We start from the raw sequence: 27,877 nt of genomic DNA, 5'->3' as shown, positions 1-27,877 counted from the left end.
ATACTGGCGGGGGGAGGGGTGGGGTTTAGAGGAAGCGGAAGTGTCAGAGCAGGCGGAAGTGGTACTGCCCTGAATACCCTGAGCAGCGAGCGGAGGACGGCTTGATTAACTCCCATCGTTCAGAGACTAAAATCGGGATTTCTAGTACGCTCTAAATGTGAGTTCACCTGCATATCACTCGATTATTGTCTTGTATACAGGGTAAGGACACTCTTTCGGGGGGGGGGGAACAGCAGCCCCAGCGGTGGCCCCTTTCCTTCCCTCTGCGGCGTAAGGTGCCTATTGTGGTTTGGGGCTGGGTGCGAGGATTTAGGCCGAGACTTGTGGCCAAATAGCGAGAAATGGCCCACAAAAACACCTGGCATGAGGTTGCCCTTGCTATCTGTGCTGTGCAGTGTGCTATAGATCGTTGATTTTGAAGGCCCGGACTCCGGTCGATGCCATGCGTGGTGCGCGGGTGCCGTGTTGGGAGGGAGAAGCAGCACCCAAGTCTGGCCATTTTGACAGCTTTAGCAGCCGTCGAGAAAGCAGCATTTTAGTAGCTAACGCTAAAGTACAGCCAGTACATGGCACGGTGAATAACGTACGACTAGTACTGAGCTGCTAACTATACCCGGACAACCGACATATCTGGCCTCATTATTCGCATAACGGCGTAATTGACGATGTGACTAGCTCCGCTCCGTTATGGCGTAGTGAAACGCTATAGAAGCTAACACACCCTCCCTATTTCCCGGGAGTTTCCCTATCAAATGCGACTTCAATTTCAATAACGTTTTCTTTACATATAATTTAACCGACATAAGATAACGGTGAAAACGGAACAGAAGCCGTATTTAATCATCTTACTATTTCAGCTAATAGCTCGGTGTAGGAACATATTGAACTGGGTCAGGTCCCGTTAACAGCTAGCTAGCTAAGCTAACTTACGGCCGTAGCGGTAATCTATCTCTCCATCTTAAAATTCCGCAGGGGAATGCGACAAGGAGGGCGTAGTTGTTAGCAGGCCGAACACACGCTACAACCCCGATACTGGGAACTGGACTGGGGAACTGTGTTTTAAGCGTTTTGTCAAAACGTTTCCTGAAGCGATGATTTTTTTTTTTTTAGCTGTTCAGTGTATCTCGGTCTGCTGTTGAAGATGGTGTTTCTCCATTTTCTCGGTGCGCATAAGCCTGTTAACCTTAGTGTTAGCTGTAGTGACTGTGTCCACATTAGGACAGTTTGTGGCCAACGGTGTGTCAAAATGTCCTTTTCACCACAATATAAATTATTGTGTAATGTTTTCAGTTCATTTAATGGTGTTAAACTAAAGGCTAACTTCTTACCTTTCTAACCGAATATCATTTAAACCATTTACTTTAGCTTTGTCTTTACAAGAGACACTCCATCTCCCATGGTATCTCCCCGATGTAAAAACTCACTGGGCGGCGGGCGCTGCTGGTTTTCGGGGGTATTAACGAGTTATCCAAATTAACCTCAATGCTGTCAACACATCCGGGACCGTACTTCCGTCCTTCACAATGAAAATGGCATGCTTCAACAACTCCAAATTATGCAGTAAAAGCTCCTTAATTTCCACTTTGAAAGTAAAGTTCTTACTGTTTTCTCTCATAGAAGTCCATTTTGTATAGTAATATGTACATACATGAAAATGTACACGTGAATTCTTAAATGCATGTAAATTAATTCCATTTGTACCTGTGATCGCCCAGGAAAAGCACAGCAAATAGAGCGGAAACTGCGCCAGACCGGATATGCTCAACATCGGCGAAGGGGCCCGGGCATGGAAACGGAGATGCGCGCTAGCTAGGTGGTTGGATAACAGCATTGCTAATGTTGAGTACATTGGTGATGTGCCAGGCGATTGTAGCTGGCCGAAGAAGCCAATCAGGATCAATTCTAACAGATGTGCGGCTCGCTGCGGCGCTTAATCGCTTGAAACGGCAATGAGCGCATTTTACCCAATGCTAAATGCTAACTTGAGGAGGCTAAAATGAAACTGATTAGCTTCGAAGGCATAGCACGGCTGTCGAAATGAAAGCACTATGCCACATGCGTCTGATGATTCACTTACTAGTCAACTTGGTTAAAAAGCCTCAATATTTACACAGAGCATATTTTCCTGTCTGTGCTTATTTAATGGCCTGTCAAATTCAGTGGTTAAATCAATGACTACATTAAAAGCAATAAATAAGATTTTTATAGGACTTTATTAAATTTAAAGGTGACGTAGACCTTTTAACCTGAGACTAACCAACAGATAAGAGAGAAAACAGAGGTCTGACAAAAAAAGCTTAGCCCAGTTAATTATAAATGTTTGTCAGTTGTGAAATACATTAAATTCTAGCCACCCTTTAAGTGTTTTCCCTTGGTTTGTAAAAGATTTAGGTGCACGTATTTTGGCGGGAGGTTTCGTGGTCCTCCCTTAAGACAAAACTACTAGCAAAAAAACTAGAGCATATAATGAATAACTCAAAAAGCTTATAGACAAAACTTGTTAAAGAAGTCCACAGGGGACTAACTACAATCACTAGATCTGAGAAAAGTTATTTAGTTACATTCATTTGGTTTAGATGGTGCCCAGAAAGGCTTAACAGGTTTTTGATGAGCATGGTGTTACAATACAAAATAAATACCTTGTCAAGTTTGTAGCATATAGTAACAGTTTGAGTAAAACTTAAAACTTGAGTAAAACTATTTTAGGTGAATTTTAGCAACCGCAAGTAAACAAATACCTTACCATTTCCTAAAATAATGTGTAATTGAAAGGTGCTGCTGACAGATAAAACCCTTCATCTCTCCCATGTAGACAGGTGACAACACTGTCAAGGTGGTAGGGCTGCAATAAAATGTCAGGAAATGGTGATAAATGCCAACGACAATTTCCAAGAATCCAAGTTGATGGCCAATTATCCAGATATTTAATATACTCTCATTTTGGTCATGGAAAGTTGGCAAACGATCTCAGGTTTCTTCCCAATCTAGTGCCCGGATAATGGAGGAAATGGGTATCTGAATTTACAATGATCCCATTAAATTATGGTCTCACCATGTTGTTTTTCGGTGAACGAATAGAACTGCACTCAATATCGGCAGATGATGGATTTTACGATTCAGCTCTTGAATCAGCACTGGAACTGTGCCATTGATGTGCCAGTAAGCCTGTTGTCATCATCATAATCATCATCATCAAGTTGTGTAAATTAAAAAAAGATTCATCTTTACATAGTGTATGTTGGATTTATGCTAATAGAATTTTTTTTAGATATATTTTAATTACATTTTAATTACTCCCCCTCCACCCACACCCACACACACACACACACACACTTCAGCAATGCTGAGGACCCCTAGGGGTCCCGGACCGCCTGTTGAAGATCTTTGACCTACCATTTCTTTCAGATGTGAGGTCTGCGGTCATGCTGTCACACATGTCTATATTTGGCTAATCCAGCAGATGAAGTACCTGATGAATCAGGGGGCTTCATAACATTGATGAAAAATTCATACAATTATCTTGTAAAGCGGCCCTCCTTATTGGTTTGCAACAACCTGAGATATCCTCCAAATCGTTGCCATATCTATATAAACTGACGGTAAATATTGTTATATTGCCCAACCCTGAAGTGGCAAGATATTTCAAGTATTTATTGATTTATTGACAATTATCCGTAGCTCGCAAACATGAACAATTAAATTGACCGGGCAATATTTTTACACATGGGGGAAAAAATGATGCACCCTTATCCGACACCATGAATTAAATGGAAGATAACCGCAACAGCAACTATTGAGCCACCTCTATTAAATGTCAGGAGTACAAAAATACGATGTAATTAGGGATGGGAATTACGTCTCTTTGAAGGGGGACAGATCTTATGGCTCTTTTCCGAGAGCTCATCGTAGGGCTGGGCGATATGGAGAAAATCAGATATCGCAATATTCTTGACCAAATACCTCGATGTCGATATTGTGGAGGTATTCTAGGGTTTACAATTGGTGCTTTAACAAAACATCTTCACAATGAGATTTTAGATAAATAATCTTCAGTAATGTAGATTTAATGACTAAGTGGGTAAAGGTACAAATAATAGTTAGTTACAACAGTCTGCTAAGTTCAGAAAAGTACATCACTTTACTGTAATACAGCCTTTAAAACCAGAAAAACACTCATGCCATATTACAATATCCAAACTCTAAGACGATATCTAGTCTCAGTGCCCAGCTCTAGCTCGTCGTTCTTTCTCCTTTTTTGAGGGTGCGGGGGTTGCTGGGTTTATCTGCAAAATAATGATGATAATCACTAGGATAATGATTTTGGATCAGATTCAAACCTAAACGTCCCGCCACTGTCATTTTGCATTGTGTGTTTTGTATAAAAACCTTAATGTAAAAACGGCAAACACACGCGACTTCCTGGTAGGACCGGCGCAACGTGCTTAGATCTAATGTTATTACCAAAATGTTGTTTCTGGAATGATTTAACAAAAACATCGGATCATCCTACTCTTCCGTCTTGTTTTAATAAATAAAATAAAAAAGAAGCAGCTCTCAGAGAGGAGCCGGCTCCCATCTATCACTTACAGTAGACGACTCATAGATTCTAGTTGTAATCGTTGCCACGAATACCTTTGTGCCATGTGGTCGCTTTGGGATAAACTCACTTTTCATGTGGGACGAGCACTATCGATTGAGGCCACCCAGAGCGCTGTAGCAGCTCTCCATTGCTGAGATGGAACACACCGTACACTGACGGCTGCTTTACCAGTTGCAACTTAACCTTAACAGCGTAGAGGGCTTAAAGAAGAGAACGCTACTCGGGGCTTTCTCCTAGGTTGACTGCAGGCGCTTACCACCACACCAAGTTTAACACGTTCAAGTTATCAGTATATTTTTATCAGTTACTTTTCAAAATCCACACAACCCATTCTTCACATTGGCATTAGTCATTTTTTAAAAGAAAAAATATACGTCCCTTTTTAAATTTGATTCCCCTGTTACTCCCGTTATTTCCTTACAAGCAATGTAGCGTTTAAAAAGCTAATTTTTTTAAAACGGAGTCTGGCACAGTGCTCACTCCACATAAAACACTACGTTACATCACTTCCAGCTAAATTCACAGAGAACAATGAGGGCAAAATGGCGTTACCGATCAGTTTTTAAACCAAATATTCCCTGGTCCGGCTCAGCTAAAGGCACAACCCCGAAACCGTCCGCATGTTGGCGTGTAGTTCACTGCCGAGTTTGCAACCGGTAGGCTACCAGCAACGTTTCAACCGATTTTTAGCAGTTTAGATAACCCGCTCGACTGTCCTGCTGCTACAGACGTAAACTAACCACAGACAGTTGCCTCTTTTAGGGACTTACGGCAGTGCGTCAATGGATATTTGCCGATGTTTTTTGCATTCCATTTCTTTTTTTCTGGCCTGGTGGGGGGTTCCCGTCTTGTACAATTATAGGGGAAACACAAAATTGCAACATACCTCATCTATACCTAGCATCTGCAAGAACATGGCAAACGCTGAAAGAAATGGGAAGGAAAGATCTATGAATTGAAGATGAAAAGTGGAGCTTTTTCACCATTAGGCTTAAGCCAGGAACTGCACATCAGCATGACGCCTGTTGGTGCTATGTCATGCTGTGGGGAGGGGGTGCGGCTTGTGAAGGCATGTGAGACATGACATGAATGCAATAAAACACCTTTCCAAGAGTAAAGGTTGCTGCAGTCGTTTTAGAGAACTGTGACTTAGGAGATTTATTTTCCAGCACAAATCCACCAAGGAGTGGCTTTAAACAAATAATGTCCTGGGAGTGGTTACACCATACCTTGGTCCAATCAGCAGTTTGCGGCGGGACTTGGGAGATCGCTGTTCACCAACAGTCCCCATGAAACACGACCGGGCTCGAGCACTTTTGCAAAGAACAATAAGTGGAAAAAAAAAAAAAGCAGTGTTCTGATTTGTATAGTATAGATGTCCCCAGATACTGTAACTGTTAAGGGTGGGACAAAAATTGTATGTATTGTGATTTTATTTATTTTTTTGTCTCTAGAAGTGTATTTTTCAACTTTTTGTATTTTGTTAAAGGAAAAGAAAATCGCAATACTCAATACTGTGGAATCGCAATGCTTCTAGAATCGCAATAAATGAAAATCGCGAGCGCCAATCGAATCGGCACCCACGTATGGTGAACGGATCAAATCGGGACAAAAGCATATCGTCCCAGCCCCAGGAACTGCCGCCAGTGATGCTTTTACTAAACGTTGAGTTGAAGGGAAAAATTTTTTGTTGACATTTGGTGTCAACAAAGCCAAATTACATTTGTTATCGTTAATTGTTGTAAAGGTCCAGGAGGCTAAATGGTTTCTATTAGGCCACCTCCTTTTTGGGCTTGGTGATTCATCAATATTATGCTGACATTTTACCCTCTGTTCTTCAGCAAGTTCTCAGCAATTGCCAAAACATTTTAATGAGAGAAAGCCAGCCCACAGGCTGTTTTTATTCTTTGTCGAATTACTTTACATATTTCATAACTTGTTTTTTTTTTCTGGCTTGGTTTTGGATTTACTATGAATCACAGTGATGCTTATTATGTTGGATTAGAACCCTGCATCTGTGGCAACTCGACATCTGGAATCAGACTGGAGACCAGGTTCATTGAAACAATTCAAATTTATATATAATATCTGCAACTAAAACCTTCTAGGAAAAAAAAACCAAGCTTTAGGTGAAAACCGAGATGGAATTGATACGGGGGGTGGAAATAGAGTTGAGCTACAATAAATGATACTTTATCGTTTTATATATCAGAGCCTATACCTCCGTGGGGAAACCCCACCCTCAACCCCCTCCTTCCACAGGGCATCAGGTTCAAGGATCCTTGAACACGACAGGGTGGTGTTTTAATTTCCCTCTGGTGGACGGGTGGTCACATCGCTAGGTTATCAAACTTGTTAGTATGCCGATGTGAGGGTAAAGCTGGATTCTGGTGTGGGCGTATTAACATCTTTTACTTCCACTTTGTTCATTCCTTAGCAGTAGAGCTAAGGGGGTTTATAAGTGAATGAAATACATGAGACATGCAAATGTAGACGCTTATAGCAGGTGAAAGCCCATAGTGGAGAGTTTATGCTGGGATGTGTAGATGTAAAGGAGATGGAGGCGAGGCTGTGGCCTACTTAGACCTACAGATTCATTTGGTGAGCAGAAAGCCCTCTGGGATGAAGGACGCTGGAATTGAAAAGGCCTCTTGACATTTTCTAAAGTCCTGTTAGGGCTTTGCTGGTATATTCTATTTGTTACCTTTTTTGTATGTGGTATTAGTAGGGCTGTCCCGAATACTTTTTTTTTTTGTGCTTTGAAGCTTTGGTAGTAATCGGTACCGAATATTCGATTGGCTTCTGATCAAGGCCACTATTTCTACCTTCATTAAATCGCCTGAACCATACCAGGCTGCTGCAGTATAACCACCCAGAGCTCTACACGTCAGACTGCTCGGTTATAACTCGACATTTCTCCGTTCTCAGCTGACATGGACGCAATAGAGCTGCATTATTTTTTTTTTTTTCAAGTATTTGGATATTACCGTATTGAAGAGAAAATAAAATGAATATTTGAATCCTAGTGTTGAAAATCGAATACCTACCTAACCAGAGAATATTTGAGTCCAGCTCTAGATATTAGGATCCAATCAGTGACAGTTGAGTAATTAGCCTTTGCATGACCAGTGATGGGGATGGGTTTATAAAATGATTAAGCATCTTTTATACGTTTCAGCTTCTAGCCCAATACTCTGGCTCTTCCACGCTAGTGGTTTTTCTTTTCTCTTAATTCCCTTTCCCCTTCTTCGCCATCGACCTGATATCCTGGTCCCTCAGATCTCGCACACCCGTATTTCTGTCTTCCTTTTTTTTGTTGCGTGTTCCAGCTGGTAAATGGAGAGCCTCCATGCGCAAGTCCCAAACACTTAAAAGTGTCTTTCTGACTCCTGTTCTTCTCCCTGCAGCCTCAAAATGGATAAGAACGACCTGGTGCAGAAAGCCAAGCTGGCCGAGCAGGCCGAGCGCTACGACGACATGGCGGCTGCCATGAAGGCCGTGACGGAGCAGGGCCTGGAGCTCAGCAACGAGGAGCGCAACCTGCTCTCTGTCGCCTACAAGAACGTGGTACGGCATCCCTCCGATGGCTCTTTTATTTTTATTTTTTTTTGTCCCCCCTCCCCCAAATCTGTAGATGCTTGGAATTAGGGCTGCACAATATAAGAAAAATATCTATTGCGATTATTTTGCAGTGTTTCCCACAAATAGACTCATTTGTGCCGGTGCGCCGCACAATAGACACCTGCCGCCGCACATTGTTTCGTTATTTTTTTAACGTTATTTAAAACACGCAGCGTATTCGTTCAGCTGCATTTCCTTTCCGTGCTCTCCTCAGTGTCTCGGTCTTGCGTCTCACACACACACACACACACACACACACACACACACACACACACACACACACACACACACACACACACACAGCCCCTCCTCCTGTGCACACAACGTCTGTCACCTTTACACAAGCGATTGCGCCTGCTTTAAAAAGTAAACTAGGCAAGTTTGCGGTAAAATGCAGTTGGGATGTCGAGGTCAAAACACTATATAGCAGCTGTGAATCAAATAAACTTATTATAAATGTTATCGGTCTTTCGCGATGTGATTATTGTGCCGCTTGATATCGCGAAGAACAAAAACAATTATAAAAACAATTATACACTGTGCAGCCCTAAACTGACTGTAAGATAAGAAACAAGATTTTACAACAAGTAATGGGTAAACTCAAATTAATTAATAAATCAACTTGTTGTAGTCTCGCTGCTCTGCTTTTGTTTTTCATGAAGATTTTAAAGTCTTGAATATAAAATCACAAATTAGAGCTCGCTGTAACCCAACCAAGAGGATAGTGTAAAGCCCCTGACACGCCAACCTGACGGCCAACCGTCGGCAGAAAAGGTTAATATTTATTATAAAGTTTAAAAACGAACTATTATGAAAGTCTTCATTCATACTTGGTGGTTGATTTAAATGTTACTCTCTCATTATTTCTTTGGCCTACATCATTTCAGCGTTATAAGCAGTTGTGTTAACGTTCTGAGTTTAATAAAAAAAAAAATTGAATCTATGGAAAATTATGCGGAATTCTGTGACCCAGATTATCAGGTTTTATGACAAAGAAACGGCCACATTGCAATATTGTCCTTCTATGTTGTTGATCTGCAAAGTGTGCAGTAAAATAGTTTCAGAATTGACACCAAAAAATTGTGGTTGTAATCCTCTATTAAAACCCCAGTCTATCCTACTAAATATGTATTATTTCAGCTTTATTTATCCAGTCCTGTGTACAAGATGTTGTCTGCCAACGTCGGTTCTTTCGTTGACATTTTTTTTTCTTCTGTCAGGTGGGGGCCCGCCGCTCATCCTGGCGCGTCATCTCCAGCATCGAGCAGAAGACGGAGGGGAACGAGAAGAAACAGCAGATGGCCCGCGAATACCGTATGAAGATCGAGGCTGAACTCCAAGAAATCTGCCACGACGTGCTGGTATGGAGAGGGATGGGGAAAGGGCGGGCGGGCAGGGAGTGAGAGGGGGAGGGAGGGAGGGAGGGAGAGAATAAGCTGGGTGGAGGAGTGGTACAGAAGGTATAAAGACGGAGCAGTGGAGGAAGAGGGAAAGATGGTGGAAGAAAGCACACTGGAGCTGATCCCTCCTGGCTGTGGAAGTATACCGGTCACATGGAGTTACTCGTGTAATGTTGCTAGCAGCAGCGCTGGCAGCTGGTTAGAGTTGTCAAACAAAGCTTTAATTTTCTTCTTAGCTTTTGGTCTTGCTAGCAAGTTGCTACCCCACGTGGGTGTATCTGCCTTATTCTTATGCCTTCACTTGGTGCAGAGGCAAACGAGTGCTTGATTGGAAAGGCAACACTGCGGCACAAGCCGTGTAAAGATGCATATAGTTTGTGTTTGGGCACAGGGGAGAGGTGGGCTGCCTGCATGTAGATTCCAAAAGACAATGGGGTGTTTTATTTAAATTAATATAGTTTATGAACCTGCTAATACTACGTCTTAATTTGTGAACTGACCACTGTCGGGGGAGAAAGTTAAAGGAGAATTCCGGTCGATTTCGACACGTAGCTCTGTTGTTTGTACATTTGGAGTGCTGTCAGTAGCGAGAGAAACAAACAATCGCTGTTGCCTACACCGTGTTATCCTCCTGCTAGCGTTAGTACCCAGGAGGCTGAAACAGGGCAAGTTTATTTATTTATTTATTTTATATATTTTTTTTTTTAAGATTATTTTTGGGTGCTTTTCCCTTTTTTATTGTGTAGAGACAGTGGATAGTCATGAAAGAGGGAGAGAGATGGGGGGTTGACACGCAGCAAAGGGCAGCAGGTCGGATTCGAACCCGTGCCGCTGCAGGACTCGGCCAACATGGGGCGAACGCTCTCACTGGGTGAGCTAGAGGCCGCCCCACACGGCAGGTTTTAAACGTGCTTTTAGCCTCTTAACATGTTTGAGATGTCATTACAAGTGCCTACCCATGTGAAGTGATTCCATCCGAGTGAACACAGTGAATATGGCTGCAGTAGATGTGAAAGAAATGCATAAAGGTTGTGCTAATTCATACCTCGGTTTGTGTGTGCATTTGATCGGTCAACACATCGCGTTGCCAGGTGATGTTATGTTGCGTGGTGATACACCGTGGGTCGGATTGAAATTAATGAGAAAGCCGTGATTTTTTTGACAGGGCGTAGCTGTCGGTCTGAACACCCTCAAGGCTTCGGTACGCTTTGACTGAAGTGCTTGTCAGACGGCCACTTTGTGTCAGTTGAATGCCTTCCATGACAGATTGTCCAAAAGTGTGGAGCAAGAGCCCCTTTCTATGATGGATTCAAGTAAGGCCATTTGGAAGCTATAAATAGATTTGCCTTCCTACGTGGTCTGACAGCGTCGTACAAAGTAGTCGTACAATAAACTAATTCTGTTTGCGCATACCTCGGCCTTAAGGCTCACGGTCCCCTTTTGACTAAAGGATTAGATTTTATTCAGCGGACATCCCAGGTAGGGGTGGGTGATATGGACAAAAAATAATATCTCAATATTTTTGCCAAATTAGACGATATCCTTTTAAAAATGTGTTTTTGAAAGTCTGAGTTACTTAATCACTGATGATAATGGGCACAATGTTGAAATGAAAAGTTATTTATTTTCTTTAAAATGTAAGTATTCAAGTAAAAACAATTCAAAGAGAAAATACTAATACTCTACTAATACTAATTGAACTAGTGTAGGAACATTGAACTCTGAGTAAACATTCAGTTGTTCACCTCTGCTGTAATGTGAGCTGTGCAGCATACAAGCAAGATGAAGTCATAACAATAAGCAAAGGGCTCTGTTCTGTAACATATTGCACACAACCATGTCCTTATTGGAAGCAGTCCTGGAGATGAGATAGGGCCGTGTCAGGCCAGGTTTGGATAGTCCTTCTGACCAGGATTTATGCTGGGATCAGGAATAGTTGATGTGACCTGACTGGCCCAGGTGAGGGAGAGGAGCAGTTCTGTGTGCTTTCTTGATGTTAGAGTATACATAGTCTAGTGTGTTCTTCCCTCTAGTAATAGAATCTAAATGCTGGAAAAAGTACAGTACAGACTTTAAGGACGCGGTGATCACGCTGCAGTTTGTTCCCTATGGTTAGCGGTGAGCCAAACTTGTGCTAGCGTTAGCATCGGGGGCTATGTAGACGGCAGTGTGCTGTTTTCGTGGTTACCGACAGGGCTCCAGGTCAGGTGAGCCCTGCTGGGCAACGATCCTGCGGTTGGTACTCCATTCATTGTGCACAAAAATGCAGTCCTCCGCCTCTGGTCTTATCGGAGTTCTTGTCTCATCCTGCCGGTAGCTAGCTCGGCGTGCTAGCTGCCGACGACAACCTACGCAGCGCCCTGTCTGACTATGTCCTCCGGGATGTTATGAGCCGCCTGGAAGGCTCTCCTAACGGCTGTGTTGTATCGTAGTCCTGTATTGATTAGTTCAGTGTGGCTGTACTTGTATAAATATACACCGACAGGAGAGCTTGTAACCGCTGCACAATCGCGCGCCGCCATATTTGTTGACATGAGTGAATGTGGCGCGGTTGCATGCGTGTTTTTGAAGTGTAATCATTTTTCACAATGTTCAAACTATAATGGCCATATTAATTACTATGCAATATGTAGCGAATCATGCTTTCAATACCCGGCCACCAGGGTGCCCCGCGTGCTGCAGTTGAGATGCAGAAAACGGATAGTTTAGAGCAGGGGTTTGATGTTCTTTTAGGCCAAGGAACCCTAACTGGGACCCACTACTACATACAGTACAGGCCAAAAGTTTGGACACACCTTCTCATTCAATGTGTTTCTTTATTTTCATGACTATTGACATCGTAGATTCTCACTGAAGGCATCAAAACTATGAATGAACACACATGGAATTATGTACTTAACAAAAAAGTGTGAAATAAGTGAAAACATGTCTTATATTTTAGATTCCTTTGCTTTTTTTGATAGCGCTGCAAACCCTTGGTGTTCTCTCAATGAGCTTCATGAGGTAGTCACCTGAAATGGTTTTCACTTCACAGGTGTGCCTTGTCAGGGTTAATTAGTGGAATTTTTTCCCTTATTAATAAAAAAAGCAAAGGGTGGCTACTTTGAAGAATCTAAAATATAAGACATGTTTTCAGTTATTTCACACTTTTTTGTTAAGTACATAATTCCATATGTGTTCATTCATAGTTTTGATGCCTTCAGTGAGAATCTACAATGTAAATAAAAAAATAAAAGGAAACGCATTGACTGAGAAAGTGTGTCCAAACTTTTGGCCTGTACTGTAGATTGTATAAAATTGAGTTGCATCATAAACCTGCAGTAATGTGTTGGGTGGCCTAAAGCCTTTACACATAGCTTTTAATGGTGCCCTACAATACTAAGCTACTATTACCATATTCATATATCATCATGTTTGAATGTCAAACATGCATATGGAAGGCCCAGTAAATCCATTAGCTTAACTGTATCTGTGGATGGCTACCATAGTGGCTGGCTACCTTGTCTATAGGCCAGTAAGCCTATCATCAATGTTGTTGTGATTGTTAGGATGGATTCATGTTTATGTAAAAAAAAATGTTTAGAATTATTAATTTTAGGGGAAAAAAAGTATTAAACAACAATTTGGTGGTGACTCTGAGGAACCTCTTCAGGGGCGCAGACCCTTGTGAAGATACGAAGATCACTGTAACCAAAAAAAACTGTTAGTTTATGGTCAGTCTTTCCTTAAAGAGCCCCTATTATTACACTCCTTTTCAGCGTCGGTGTAGCTCTTTGATTGAACAGATTGAGGCCTCATGAACAACCCTCACACTGCCAGGCCCGAGTAGGAAACCGAAATGGCTCAAGGTCTAACCAGACGCAGATTTTAGCGCCTGAGAAGACTTCTAATAATATCTTGAAGGTCAAGCTGGAAGCCTGTGCAGTGATGTGGTGCTGTAGGAATGATGGGAGGGAGGCACGGCTGGAGACATGCTGTCCTTAAAGCAGCGCCGAGCTTGGGAGGGGAAATCTGCCGTGCATCAGCGGGACAAAAAAATGTCGGGGACCTTGATCTGGAAGATATTGCAAATTGATTAGACTAAAAGCAACAAATATGTATTATGTATGTTCTGTTTTGAAATGGACTACAGTGTTTCCTCTAGGATTTTTTTTTAGCAGTGGGGGCAGATCTGTCGGACCCCCCCCCCACCTCCCGCGCCCCGCCGCCAAATGTTTTACGTATTAAACAGAACTGACACTTCGCTGCAACACAAAAAAATATATTTATTCACCTCTATTCACACACAATGAGGCATATTTTCATTGAACTGTATTTTTGAGGAACTGTAGGTCTACAAAATGAATTCTACAAGAAATTCTTCATAGGGAAACCAAAACCCAAAATAGGCTATAGTATGAAACCATTCATAATGAAACTAATTGCATATTTGCCTCAGTGGCAAAGTTGGCAGCCTTGCAGTGTGCATTTGGTTTTTCTTGGCTTTTGGAAAAATAACTCCAAGGCTCGGTTACACTAGAACGGCCAGGACGGTCATTTTTATGTGTAATAACTTTGCTAAATAAAAAAATAAAAAAAATCCTGCTGGTACCTGACTTTTCCTAAAAGTCTGTATTTTCATTTAAAATAGTTTTTATATACTGTACATTACACAAAAGGCATAGAAAATACAATCCCTTTTACCTATTTTGGCCATACACTGTCATATTGACTGCTCGGATTTTCGCGGTTTTGTTTTTAATCTTTTGCATGGTTGAAGATGCATCTTGGTTGCTTAGTAATAATCATAGTCTCTGTCAGAGAAACGTAACTAGCGGTCTCGAGTAACAAGTGTGGGCATCACCGATGGGCCGAAGGCAAAGCCAGAGTCGGTAACGTAGGCTACGGCGTGGATGGTTCTGAATCAGAAGAAAAGCACCGGGCGATGGCTCTGTGAAAGGTCTGTACACGTCTTAGATGGCCGGTAGCTGTCTACGTGTTCATATAACTTTATACATGCTACAACTGGCTGGAATCATTACACACATCCTCTCCAAGGAGTGCACCAGCTGTAAAATGTCCCGGAGGAAGTTCATGCAGCAACTGGCAAAGTAGCTGAGAGCGGAGTTTATGGAGGAAAAAAAGGGAAGCGGCGCACGGTCCGAGCAGCACTGCACACCACAGCAGACACCAAATCAGAGGCAGTGCCAGGTTAGGTTAGGTTATAAATGTTCAAATAACTTAATACTTTTAATTGTTATTTGGCTGTGAATTATGTTGAATGAATTTCCCCCAATATGTTTCATGAATGTATGAAATCACAGTTTAGTCTACTATGCCATGATATGATATCAAGGGCGTTGTATTGAATCAACAGCCACGTGCAATTTAGCTAGCAGGTGAAGGTGAAACTAAAAATGTGCAAGAACTATAGACTAATACAGGCTTAAATTAACTGACAATATAAGTTATACGACTTACAGTTCTCGCGAATGCATACATGCCATCTCAACCGGGTCCTCCGGACAGCCTATCTCTTTTTTCTTTCTCCCTTTTCTCCTCGCGCTATTCTCCGTAGACGTGCTCTTTACAGTCACTGCTGACAAGCTGACGGCTTTTTGTATATATATTTCTGATACCGTGGTGGGAGAAATCGAACCGTGGCGGACACTGGAGTATAAACTTGAGCTGCAACAAATGTTGGTTTTCATTGTCGATCACTCTGTTGATTATTCGAATAAGTTGTTTGGTCTCTAAAATGTCAGAAAATGGTGAAAAAATGTGGCTCAGTGTTTCCCAAACGCCCAGGATGACGTCCTCAAATCTCTTGTGTTGTCCACAACTCCCAGATATTCAGTTTACTGTCACAGAGGAGAGAAGAAACCAGAACATAGTCACATTTATGAAGCTGGGATCAGAGAATTTTTACTTTTTTTTTTTTTTCTTCAATTACTTAAACCAATTGTAAAAATAGTCAGTGATTTAATTTAATAGTTGACAGCTAATGGATTAATCTTTGCAGCTTTATCTCGCATAGGAATGCCAAAATAAATCTTGAGGTGCCACACCATGTTGTAAGGAAGAAAAACAAAACAGATTACGTTTGCCTTTTTTCTAGGAAAATATTTAATACTTTTAACTCCTATATAAAGCCTTTTTAAAATCAATCGAAGAGCTGCTCACAAGTCCGGTTTCCACTAAAACCAAAGCATTTTGGGTCACAAGCCAAACGGTTGGGAACCGCTGGGCTGATGCAACCAGAGACATTAAAGGTGTAGCCACCACAGTAGAAAAAGTAGCAAAATCGCATGGAGGCATTGCTTTGGTGTGTTCACTCGGATGTCAAAAAGAATGTAACATCAAGTATATTAGTATTTTAGAATAAAACTATAGAAGTTCTTTTGAAGCCATGAATCGGGCTGAAACGATTCCTCGAATAATTCGATTACAAAAAATCCTCGATGCAAAATGACTTGCCTCGAAGCTTCGTTAAATCAGTGTTACCAATGTTGTATCGCTGACGGACGGTGTTTCCGCGACCACCTAGCATCTACATATGTTCGCCCGCTGTACCAACCGAGCTAACCGGCCACGGATTAAGCAGATTTAAAGCGGTCCCCGTGGTTGAAAGATCTAAACGTAATCACTGAAACAAAGCTGGAAGTTTTCACCTCAGTCTGGCTCAGTCCTCCAGAGAGTAAATTATCCGTTCAAAGGAGTTCTTTCTGAGATGTTGGCATGTACACGAAACATCTGACCTGATTGTCAGCATTCCGTTGGCCAGTGAGCTACAGAAATGTGTTTTTTTTTAAGATAAAACTTCATTGTCTGTTCCCACCGAAGGAGCTATCAAATAGGAGACCACACCCATCACGTCATCACACACTGGGCTTCACGTAGACTCAGTGCCACGCCTCAGACACACACACACACACACACACACACACACACACACACCCCCCTCTGGGTTTTAGCAAAGGCTGCAGTGCAAAGTAATGTGCTAGTAAAACCATCTATAATCAAGCTGTCAACTTCCTTTTCCACTGGCAGGTTGCTGTGTGTGTTACCCTGCCGTTGTTCTGTGTAAATACAGACTCTGCTGGCCTGTTTTTCTGAACCCTTCTGGTCATCTCGTCTGTTTCAGAATCTGCTCGACAAATTCCTCATTCCCAACGCATCTCAGGCGGAGAGCAAGGTGTTCTACCTCAAAATGAAAGGAGACTACTTCAGATACCTGTCGGAGGTGGCCTCTGGGGACTCAAAGAAGGGTGAGTGTGTGTGTGTGTGTGTGTGTGTGTGTGTGTGTGTCTGTGGGTTTGACACATTGAAGAAACATTGTCTCATTGTTCTTTCGCTCTGATTTTGTCAGGGAAATGAGCAATGCGTTCAATCCCCCTTTTTATTTATTTTTTTACAGGAGGAGCAACTAGATCTAGTTCCAGCACGTTTCTTCATTTGGGGAAACTGTACAAGTTAAGACAGTTGTGCAGAGTGGCGTTTGTTGACTCAGGGAGTTTGAACCCTGTTAAAGGGAGGAGTCCTTATTCAGCGTGGCACCTGGCTAGTCAAAGGCTAACCCTTTTTATTGCTCACACAAAAGTCTGTTTCTGTTTGCGGTGTTGCTCAGAGTAAATGTTCCTGTAAAAACCTGATTGGCTAAGAGCCAAAAGCTCTGTTTTCAATTGGTAATCCACTACCGCACCAACCGTCATCGGTGGTAGACCCTAAACATTCTCTGAAGATACCATAGAAATCAGGTGTTTGTGAAACCACATGATGGATCGCACGTTTTATCACAATATGATTATTATATTGATTCTTTAGACAAAGATACATTTACTAAATTACAAACAAACTGGTCTTTTTAATAAAAATACTAAATATAAAGTGGGAATTTCAAAAGAAAGGTAAGTCTTCAAGATTTTCACTTTGTATCGATAAGATTGAATCCATACATGGATCCAGATCGCTGTGCATCGCTACACCCCTTATGCTAGACTTGACTATGCTCTTGTCCGGAAATATCGAATGACATTTGATGCAGTGGTATAATTACTGTTGAGTCAGGAACACTCTCGTCATAGATTTAACCATTTATTGCAAAAAAAAAAAATGGAAATACAGTTATGCTTGGCGCTGATGGCTCCGCCTTGGTAATGCTTCCTGGACCAGCCAAGCAGCATGCTAAGCTGAGACAGGGAGCCTCATGCAGACCCCGGTATAAAAAAAAGAAGGAAAAAGTGAGCCAAAAGACGTTAAAAACCATTTTAAAGTGAGACATGTTAGGACTCTGAACTAGGAAGGTGGAAGCTGGGGATGGGCGGAGGCAAAGCATGAGTGAAGCTGCATCAGTGTAGCAGGGACCAGTGAGGAGGGAGTCCCGTTTAAAAGGACCGCCTTGATGTTAGAATGGCTGTGATTGGTGTGTTTGTGTGTCTGATAGGAATGATTATCCAATCAGCAGGCGTATGACTTCCGTGCCCTGCATGAACTAACGCTAAGCTTCATTAAACAAATTAGGCAATAACAGAGACGGTGGTACAGGTTGGATTAGGTGGATAGTCTGCCAGATTGTTTTAAAGCACAAACTGAGAGACTTAAAAAAAAAAGTGTGTGTGTGTGTCAGGGTTTATGGGAAAGGTGTGTGTCAGGGTTTATGGGAACGGTTTCAGCCATGATGTCATTTGTTCACATGAGTCATGCCAAGGCTTCACAGCGACACTGATATTTAAAAATTAGACATGTCACACCTTCGAAAGGTCACAAACGAATCATCGGATGAAGATGACGTCGAAATGGCCTAATCGTCTCATCAAACCAGTCTTGTGCCGTCTCTATTTCGATCCTTTTGCCGAAGCTCCTGTCGGTAATGCTGATGGAGACTCATTCAGACAGTAACCTGAATGGTTTGTTGCCAGGTTGGCAGCCATTGTGTAGGAAGTTGAGACTAGATAGTGACCCACTCTACTGGCTTAACTGATGGCAGCATGACATGTGCACTAATCCTCCTAAAGCAAAGGTTCCATACAGTCGCACATGGAATATTTTTTATTTTTTTTATTAGACTGGATTTTTTTTCTTCAACTATCGAACGGGGTTTCATCCCTTTTGGTCCAGACTGAAATATCTCTACATAATGACTGGACTGATTGCCGTGACATTTTGTGAAGACATTCATGGTCGCCATCAGCTGGTCTTTATTTTTTTATTTATTTATTTATTTTTTGTCTAAAAGTTTGCACAAATTACACAGCCCTTCATATTCCCCTCAGGATGACTTCTAATAACTTTGGCGATCCAGCGGCTTTCCATGTCACGGCATCATCAGGTCAACGTTTAAAATCATCCGTTACTTAAGTTTATGTCCAAATATCTGCAAAACTACTGACATTCCCCTCAGCCTCCGCTGCACTTTGTGTTTAATGCTAATTGGCAAATGTTAGCAATGCTAATGGTCCCAATCACAGGCTTTGTTTACATTAACTTTTGGGTGGAAAACCCCTGCGTCCAGTACGTAGAGTTTGATGGCGCTGAGTAAACGGGGGCGAGGAACAGCTGCATCATCTCTCAATCTCATTCATCTAAAATGCATGTTTTAGAGGAGAAATCCGGCGCAAAATGAACCTAGGGGTTAATAACTCGTGGGTATTGGTCGACCGTTCTCTGGGATATGTTTTCATGCTAATCGAATGTGACCGGCTTTAGCGCAAACCGCTAATTAGCTTATAACGCTAGTCGTCGGGGCAGAGGGTAAAGTAAAAAGAAATCTCTATTTCTATACCACCAACAGATGTTGCTGTTCCCAATGTTAGATTAGCTTTAGCTAGCAAAGCAACAGGACAGGAACTAAACACAGCAGAGACGCCAGATGGGTCGGACCTCCGTGTTTAACTATATATCTTTTAAATGTTACTGTTGGGGCTGAAAATGACAACCGAAATAAACAAGTTTTACAGATTTCACATGTCTCCACCATTCAAATCAACTAGAGATGCACCGATTACTACTTTTGAGTTTTAGCCGATTTCAGCTTTCATTTTTTCTAACCACTTTATAGCACACACAAATATTTATTTTCTATCTTTTCTTTAATAGAAAATTTTTTCAACAGATAATGGATCACCATAAAATAGAACTATATAAATGACTCCTGGTGTGGGAAATTTGAAGATGTAAAGTGCAATGTTGGAACCATTTCCTTCTTTTCACATCCAATATCTAACTAAAAAAAATGTGGTTTTTGGTGTTATCCCTCCACGCCCCACGTTTTCCTTGCAGGTGTTGCATATTGCAAACTTGTTATCTTCTGCACACGTGCTGAAGAATTTCCAAACAGCTGACATGTTGCAGGTTAATTCACGAGGTTCCCTACACGTGCAACAATTGCGCTTCACACTGCGAGCGGGTACGCACGACACACAGTGGAAAAGTTGAGATAAAGGTGTGTGTGTGTGTGTGTGTGTGTGTGTGTGTGTGTGTGTGTGTGTGTGTGTGTGTGTGTGTGTGTGTGTGTGTGTGTGTGTGTGTGTGTGTGTGTGTGTGTGTGTGTGTGTGTTTTGTTTTTTTGTTTTGTTTTGTTGTGTGTTGCGCTTGAGAACTGTAACTCGTATAACTGATGTCAGTTAATTGTAGCATTGACCGGCATGAAATCGGCATATGTCAGACTGACCTGCCGGTCATGGCCGAGCACGTGAAAACCGGCCAATTCCGGTCACCGGCCGGTCTATTGGTGCATCTCTAAAATCAACGGCCACCTGGAAGTGATTTTTATTTTTATTTTTTTGTGTGTGTTAGCGCGACGTCACTGATTGGGTCCTAACACAAAACTAAGACAGTGAACATGTTAACAAGGTAGTTAATTTTGTTTGCGGTCACATACCAAAAAGGTTCTATCAGAGGACCGTATTGACCGCAGGTCACAGTAAACGGGCTCCTCCTGTTTGCGACGGCGGTGTTTGTGCAGAGTGTGTGTTGATGTAAAACGGGTCTTTGAGACTACTGATGAATGGTGTTCAGGATCAGCATGCACGGCCAAATCAAACTGACGTGTGTGTGTGTGTGTGTGTGTGTGTGTGTGTGTGTGTGTGTGTGTGTGTGTGTGTGTGTGTTTTATAGACACGGTGGACAGCTCTCAGCAGGCCTACCAGAAAGCCTTCGACATCAGCAAGAAGGACATGCAGCCAACACACCCCATCCGGCTGGGCCTGGCCCTCAACTTCTCCGTCTTCTACTACGAAATCCTCAACTCGCCCGAGCAGGCCTGCACTCTGGCCAAGCAGGTGGGTGACACTACACTTTGGTTACTCCCTTTAGACCCGTGTTTCTCAAATTAGGGTTTGTGTACCCTTAGGGGTACTTTAGAGGACTGCAGGGGGTACGTAAGATTTTTTTTCAGTTACAAGGCTGTAGTAACTGTCTTTTTTTCTTTTTTTTTTCTTCCAACTTTGTTGCTTTTTTCAAAGTTTGTTGCTGTTTTTGAAGTTTGTCACCTTTTTTTTTTTTGAAGGTTTTTGTAATTTGTTTTGACCTATTCTTGCCTTTTTTTTCAGCTTTTTTCGAAGTTTGTCGCTCTAGTGTCTCCTTCTTTCTACTGTTTTTTCTCAAAGTTTTTATAGCTTTTTTAAAATGTCTTAATTTTTTTTTTTTCCAAAACATTTTTTTTTTACTCTTCTTTTTTTTTTTTTTACCATTTTTGACCTATTGTTGCCTTTACTTCTTTCTTTCTACCGTCTTTGCCTTTTTTCATTAGCATTTAAATGTTTTCCAGGTACAAGGCTGTGGTTTAGTAAATCTATCGCTGACATCGCTGTATTGTTCCACCTTATGTGGACTTTTTTTCTTTCTTTTTTTTCTCTGCGTAGTTCAAATGTGCAGGCTGTGCAGGATGTCCCTTTATGTCAAAGCGGAGTTCATGTGTACACTACAAAAGTCAAGTACATTCAACTTGATCACATGCAAACTAAAATTCATTTTGAAACCGCTAGAAAGGCGACTACATGTTACTGATAACACAAAGGGACTTTTATTTAACCCCTTGTGTTGTCTTCCCGTCGACCATGCAACTTTTAGTTTTTCTCGGCCAAAGAGTTTTGGACACGTTTCCCTGATGTTTTCGTCAAAAAAAAGTTTAAGGTCTTCCCAACGTGTGATCATTTATTTGACTTGTGAAGAGCGTTGTACGAAACAATCCACTTTATTTGGTTTTGACAATTTGGTTAAAAAGAAGCCCAAATTTCTGATATAGAAAATTGGGTATTTGGTCAAAAATATTGTGATATTTGATTTGCTCCATATCGCCCAGCCCTATGTGGGTGGGTGTCAGGTGTGTGTGTGTGCGCGCTTTTTTAAGAACCCCTCTGATCCTCCCTGCAGGCTTTCGACGAGGCGATCGCCGAGCTCGACACCTTGAACGAGGACTCGTACAAAGACAGCACGCTGATCATGCAGCTACTAAGGGACAACCTCACTGTGAGTGCACACTCTGACACAACGTTGTACACCAGAATGGATCTGTGAAAGTCCGCATTAGCTGTGTTGTATGCTAGAGTCGATCCTAATCTAAAGTGTGTGTGAAAATGCGGGCCATCAGTTTTGTAAGGGTTGTTGTAAAGCCAAGGTTTCTTTGTGCAGATCAGAGACTGCAGAAAAGCGTAGATGACTAAATTGCATAAAAAGACCTAAACCACAATGCGTTAATCTCCATACTTCCAGATTTCCTTACCCGGTTTGTGGAGCTCAGCCCCAAGTCCAATGGTTCCTACTAGGGCTGTTGGAACAAATTCCAAAAGTCCAATATAATTGGAATAGTAAAAAAGTCAATACTATTCAAATGCTGAAATTACTATAAGATTGTGATTTAAAAAAAAAAAAAAAAAATGTTTGCTAATCTGTCTTCTCATGTCACATGTGATGAACAATAAGTTAGGGGAGTGAGAAACGCGGCGTTGTGAGCTAACGTTACGTACCGAGTAACGTTAGTACGGGGGGAGGTTTGACAGGCTGCGGCTGGAAATCTGAAGAAGGATGAGAAATAGTTTTAGCATGACTTTAAAATCGACATCCACCGAGCCAAAGCGCTTATGTTATCAATAGTTGGCTCGTTCTGGTTTCCTAACTGCGTCGCGAGTTATAGTAACGTTAGCGTAGCTGGGAGCTTCATGGAGACGGCTAAAGTTAATGTTAGCTGCCCTACAGCTGTCAGAGTTAGCATCAACTTCATACATTACCTTCTAACAGCTGGATTCTCAGTAATGTGACAATCTGCAAGAAACGGGTTGCTTTTAAATCACTAATATAGTAGTGGCAGCACCGTTTGGCTTAGTTATCAATGCCGTTAGCATTGTGGCTAACACTGTTGTTACTTAGTTTATGACGAATCGTTTCGGCTGTGCTTTCTAACATGATGTCATTGTGCTAACTGAGCACCGTTACCTTTTACAACAGATCATGTTTCATTCCAGAGTTCTCTGCTGATTTGTGTTTGGCGCTGTGTGCTCGTGGTGGAATGTAATGTAAACGGAGAGCGGCGTGCCAGAAACGCAATGCGCCGTGAAGTAGGTCCCCTTCAAGGCCAGGCTGATGTTGGAAGCCACTCTAGTGGACAGAACGTGTAACAACAACAACCACATGCTTATAGTGGGATTGGCAATGCATAAGCCTGAGTAGTGTAGTACATATTTAACAGGCTGCATTTGAGCATTACATATTCAAATATTATTTGAATATTTCAAAACAAATGAAATGCAAATGGTATTATAGAGGAAGACTGACAGCTCTAGTTCCTACTGAAGACTTAAATGTCGTTTCTTTGTGTTGACCAGGGTTAACGGCTCCTCAGATCTCTGCAGGGTAAATCCAGACAGCTAGCTAGACTATCTGTCCAATCTGAGTTTTCTGTTGCAACGACTAAAACAACCTTTAAACGTACACACGTTCCACCAAAACAAATTCCTTCCCGAGGCTAGTTTTCTCAGCGCCGCCCAAGACGATTTCGATTGGTTAGTAAACCCCCAAAAACACCCCTTTCTCTCCCCCCCAAAAAAAAAAAAGAACCAACCACCCCCCCCCCCAGAGTGGTGTGGAAGAAGGTCTGGCAAAGTGCCAATAAATCTAACCTTTTATTATAAGTGAGTGTGCTCATGGTGATGAAGAAACATGTCGCCCAGTGCAACAGTGTGGCTCACTGATGTTTTTAATAGTTTTTGAACAATGGAGCCCCGTGGCACAGAGGAAGAAGATATGCTCGTTAGTAGGATCAAGTCATCGTCAGTTCCTCGTGGTTTTGGTCTTTTCATGGGATTTGTTAATAATACAGCTAATATGGAATCCTACCTTAAAGGAAATGTAAAGCCTTGTTTACAGCGATATAGGATGACCCAAAGATGTCTTGTCTCCATTTCTTTTTTTTCTTTTTCCTGCAGCTGTGGACATCAGAAAACCAGGGCGACGAGGGCGAAGCCGGTGATGGGGAGAACTAGAGCGCACTTCACTGTTAACCCATCCCCACTCTCTTCCTCCTCCTCCTCCTTTGATCTCTCTTCCTCTCTCTTCTTCCCTGTCTTCGTACACATAAAAAAAAACAGCCCGTTCATTCCCCCTCGTCCCACTTTTTTTCAAGCCCAGCCTCCCAACCTCCCTTCTGTATAACCAACAGCATGAATAGTACCTGACCTTCACAGACAGATGGGGGTGGGGGGGAAAAAAAGAGGAGGGGGGGGGGCGGCGAGAGAAAGTACTCCATCACCCCGCGATCCCTCCATCCATCCCTCCCTCCCTCCCCTTGATCACGGCACTCCGAGGCAGGCCAGCAGCCTAAATGCACTGGTCAGTGTAGTCTTTTAGCACGCAGGGAGGGTTTTTATCCCAAAACTACAAAATAAAGCGTCTTTTAGGGCCCCCACTTATTTTTTTTTTAATCTCCCTCCTCCATTCCTTCTGCTCTTCCCTCACTCCTCTTCCTGACATCTTCCTAACCCCCCCACCACCCTCTAGTGAGTTAATGCACATACATAGTTGTCCACTCTCTCTCCCCCCCCTTCCCCTCCCTCGCTCTATTGAGTTTAATGCACTTCTCTAGTTGTCCACCCCTTCTCTTTTGGCTTTTCTTAGTGTACTGGCAAATGGCCGGTTTTATTCCACTTTAAACAAAACAACAACGAAAGGTTATTAAACTGTCTGTTTATTTTCAACAAACACTGTGATGCTTAGTTTTTCCTCCACCTCGCCCGCCAGATCCTGGTTTTGGTGGCGAGAACAATATTCAGCTGGGAGGGGGAGGGGGGCAGCAGTGCGATTCTGCTGACGTTTATACAGAAGGGTCCTCCTACAAGGCTGTATTGTGACACTGACAAATCTTAAAAACCAGAGCGTTTTTATTTTATTTTTTTTACCTGCTGTGTAATCAAACACCTTTTTTTTTTCTTTATTTTATTTTCTAACTCCGACCTGGAGTTTTATTCAACTGGCGTTCTTTACAGTTCGGACCTAAAACTAATTTGGGAACTTATTGAGAGGAAAAAAAAAGCATACATTCCATCATGACGTTTTCACAACCAACGAGACGCGCCTGCTCCCTCGGATGGGCCTCCAGTCCGACATCAGCAACCCTGTCCCTAAAGTTAATTCCCTAACATGTTCGTTTCCCCTTGAGATTGCTTTTTCCTTTTTTTGTTGTTGTGTATAACAACTCTTTACTTCCAGTTTTTGAAAACTGTAAAATTGTAAAACATTTTTAGAGCTCAACTGTAAATCTGTCTTTTTTTTTTGTTTGTTTTTTTGGGGAAAACAAAGCGGTTTGTCGTTGTTGTTCGTTAACACCTGCTTGCAATGAAAACCTTGAAGCCGTTACGCTCGGCTGCCGTTTAATGCTTGGGCTTTTTTTTTTGGTACTTTATTTTCTCTTCCTCGGCCCCTTATATAGCCCCTTGATTGACAAGTCTACAAAAAGTCCTAGGCTTCCACTCGCTGAATGGGTCCATCTGCCAACAAGAAGGCATGCCATCCTTTATAGCCGTGGAAGTCCTCCCGCAAGAATGGAGTGGGGGAACTTGTACCCTCTGTGGATCGACGCTTAAAACTTCCTGCTTCCTCGTTTTCCAAAATATGAATGGCAGTCGTGGCAGTTGGCCACATTTTATTTCCTACTATGGCCACGCCAAGACCCGCCCTTCAATAGCAGCCCGATTGGTTGAGGTCAGGCATTGACCTCGAGTGGTTAAGGTTAGGATAGCCAATAGGTCGGAGGATGGGACCTGTATTAATTGGGGCTACGTTGCCTCACATAAGCATGGCCGCCTGGCCACCAGTAGCGTGTGAATGCTATTGAAGGGCTGGCAGTTAGGCCTGCCGTTATTCCTTCGAAGATGTTCAAGATTGGAGTATCAGCTAACTGCCTTAAAAAACCAAAAGTTGAGTTGAGCTTCAGAGTTCAATAATGATCTTGAAAACAGGCAAAAAACAAAATATTTTTCCTTTCTGATTAATAACTATAAGAAAGGTGTAACCAAATCCAACATTTTTATTCAGTACTTAGTGTTAAGTCGGGGCCTTTCTTTTTAGGCTTAACCCAGCTGACTTGTTTAAATGTAACATTTCAAATCACAGAAAAACAAAACAAAGGAAGCAGTGATTTTAAGTGCCCCCCCCCACTCCCCACCTTGGTGTAAATTTCAGTCCAAGACCGGTACGTGAGTGGAAGGAAACCCAATCTCCCGGCAGCCGATCATCTGTTTGTGGAAGTGAGAACCTGTAGTTTGGATCACGGTTAATGTGTTCGGTAACACTTTACTACGTAAGAGTGACATGACACTGTCATGAACACATGAACCCTGACTCGAACTTGTCATGACAAAAACCAAATGACAGACGCATTATGTCAAACGTTTGACTTCTTTATAATGTTTATGACCCGTTCATGACCACGTCATGTCACTCTTATGTAGATCCCTTCAAGTAAAGTGTAACCATGTATTCAAGCTAGAGTTTATAAACATGCATAAATGTCATGGCAACCTTTTTTTTTTTTTTAAATTATCTTTTTGACCGCGTGTAGAAGAGAGAACACTCGCTGAGCAGTCGACGGTACAAAATCCCGGCTCATTTCCAGATCCGATCTTTTCCGATGTGTACATTTTGGACTCCTTGTGGTTTCTCTTGTTTAGGCGACTGCGCCCCCTGCCCATAGCGAGGTACTGTACGTGTCCAGAAGCAGTTGAGAGCTAAACTTTGGTTCCAAAACCCGCGAGTCCGATCCACTCAGTGTCACAATAACCTTGTCACCATCTCAACATTCCACCCTTTTTAGGTGTAGAAAAGTCATGTCTCAATGTTTGTTTTTCTTTTGCTGGGGACAAATGTTTTCATGCACTGAAGTCTAAAAGGTTAAAAAAAAAAAAAAATATTCTTCCCTGCCGCTCTTTTTCTCGTTAGCTGAACAAAAAGGCAGTTATTCTACGCTTTATAAGGACAAAAAATAAATAAAAGATCCCATGCAGTAGTGAATGTGGCACCGAGCCTGTCTGTATATCTGGTATCTCAAATCGTTTTGTTTTTACTGACCAGTATTATGCTTAAAATAAAAAGGAAAGGAAAAAAATACCACCCCTGCCCCACCCCCCCCCCCCCACAAAAAAAAAAGTTTGCTTCTGTGACGGTTTTATTGCTTAGTGCGCACGTGGTTGTGAAAATTTAGACTTAGCTTAAGGACACCAATAAAACTAAGAAAAAGAAGAAAAAAAAAAAAATACCCTTCAACACCTTCCTCCCCCCCCCCCCTCCCCCTCCTGGTTATTGAAGTAATACTAGATTTGTGTATGTCTTTTAAAAAAAAAATAAAAAAAAAATCCAACTCTAGTTTCACCTTACATGTTATAAACAGGACAAAAATGTAAAAGACAATTTAAAGTGAAATAAAGGTTTTATCAGTTCCGAATCAGCCCTGTTCTGTTTCTTACCACCAGTAGCCTGTCGACGCCGCATGTTGGTCTCACTTTCTCATACTGGGTTTCCTGACTGAAGATGTGTAAGCATGCAGGACGTTTGTCTGGAAAGAACAGGAAACGATGCAAGAAAGTTTAAAGCACTGGAGTAGCATTTAACAGGGAGTCCGTGGACATGTAGAGCTTTTTCTAAAGCTTTGGGTTTCTCAAATGCAAATGTTCCCCAGGATAACAGAAGGCGGCTGTGTTCTCCTGGATCACGTCTGCTTTCTAAACTGTTGTATGCAAATGCAGAAAGATGCTAACTTTTATTCTCATTTGGATTTTCGCAGAAGACAAAA

At 42.1% G+C, this 27,877-nt stretch overlaps 1 protein-coding gene across 1 annotated transcript; it reads left to right on the top strand.

The window, feature by feature from the left end:
* ywhaba (tyrosine 3-monooxygenase/tryptophan 5-monooxygenase activation protein, beta polypeptide a) lies at window positions 1-27,461 on the top strand. The gene is made up of 7 exons (XM_039796715.1): window positions 1-157; window positions 8,008-8,167; window positions 9,442-9,582; window positions 16,745-16,868; window positions 20,716-20,879; window positions 21,973-22,068; window positions 24,021-27,461. The coding sequence occupies exons 2-7, from the start codon at window positions 8,015-8,017 to the stop codon at window positions 24,075-24,077; spliced, it is 735 nt and encodes a 244-aa protein (XP_039652649.1). The 5' UTR covers window positions 1-157; window positions 8,008-8,014; the 3' UTR covers window positions 24,078-27,461.
* Window positions 27,462-27,877: the final 416 nt, after the last annotated feature.

The sequence above is a fragment of the Perca fluviatilis genome, chromosome 4 (assembly GCF_010015445.1).
Source record: "Perca fluviatilis chromosome 4, GENO_Pfluv_1.0, whole genome shotgun sequence".
Taxonomy (NCBI): Eukaryota; Metazoa; Chordata; class Actinopteri; order Perciformes; family Percidae; genus Perca; species Perca fluviatilis.
Note: the sequence above shows the minus strand (reverse complement) of the source record. Positions and strands in the feature narration are given on the sequence as shown.

Bases quoted from the DNA above. Each gene is read 5' to 3' on its own strand.
- ywhaba (XM_039796715.1), top strand. From the start codon at position 8,015: ATGGATAAGAACGACCTGGTGCAGAAAGCCAAGCTGGCCGAGCAGGCC. The intron at 8,168-9,441 runs GTACGGCATCCC...TTCTTCTGTCAG, and splicing joins CTGTCGCCTACAAGAACGTG to GTGGGGGCCCGCCGCTCATC. The intron at 20,880-21,972 runs GTGGGTGACACT...TCCTCCCTGCAG, and splicing joins CCTGCACTCTGGCCAAGCAG to GCTTTCGACGAGGCGATCGC.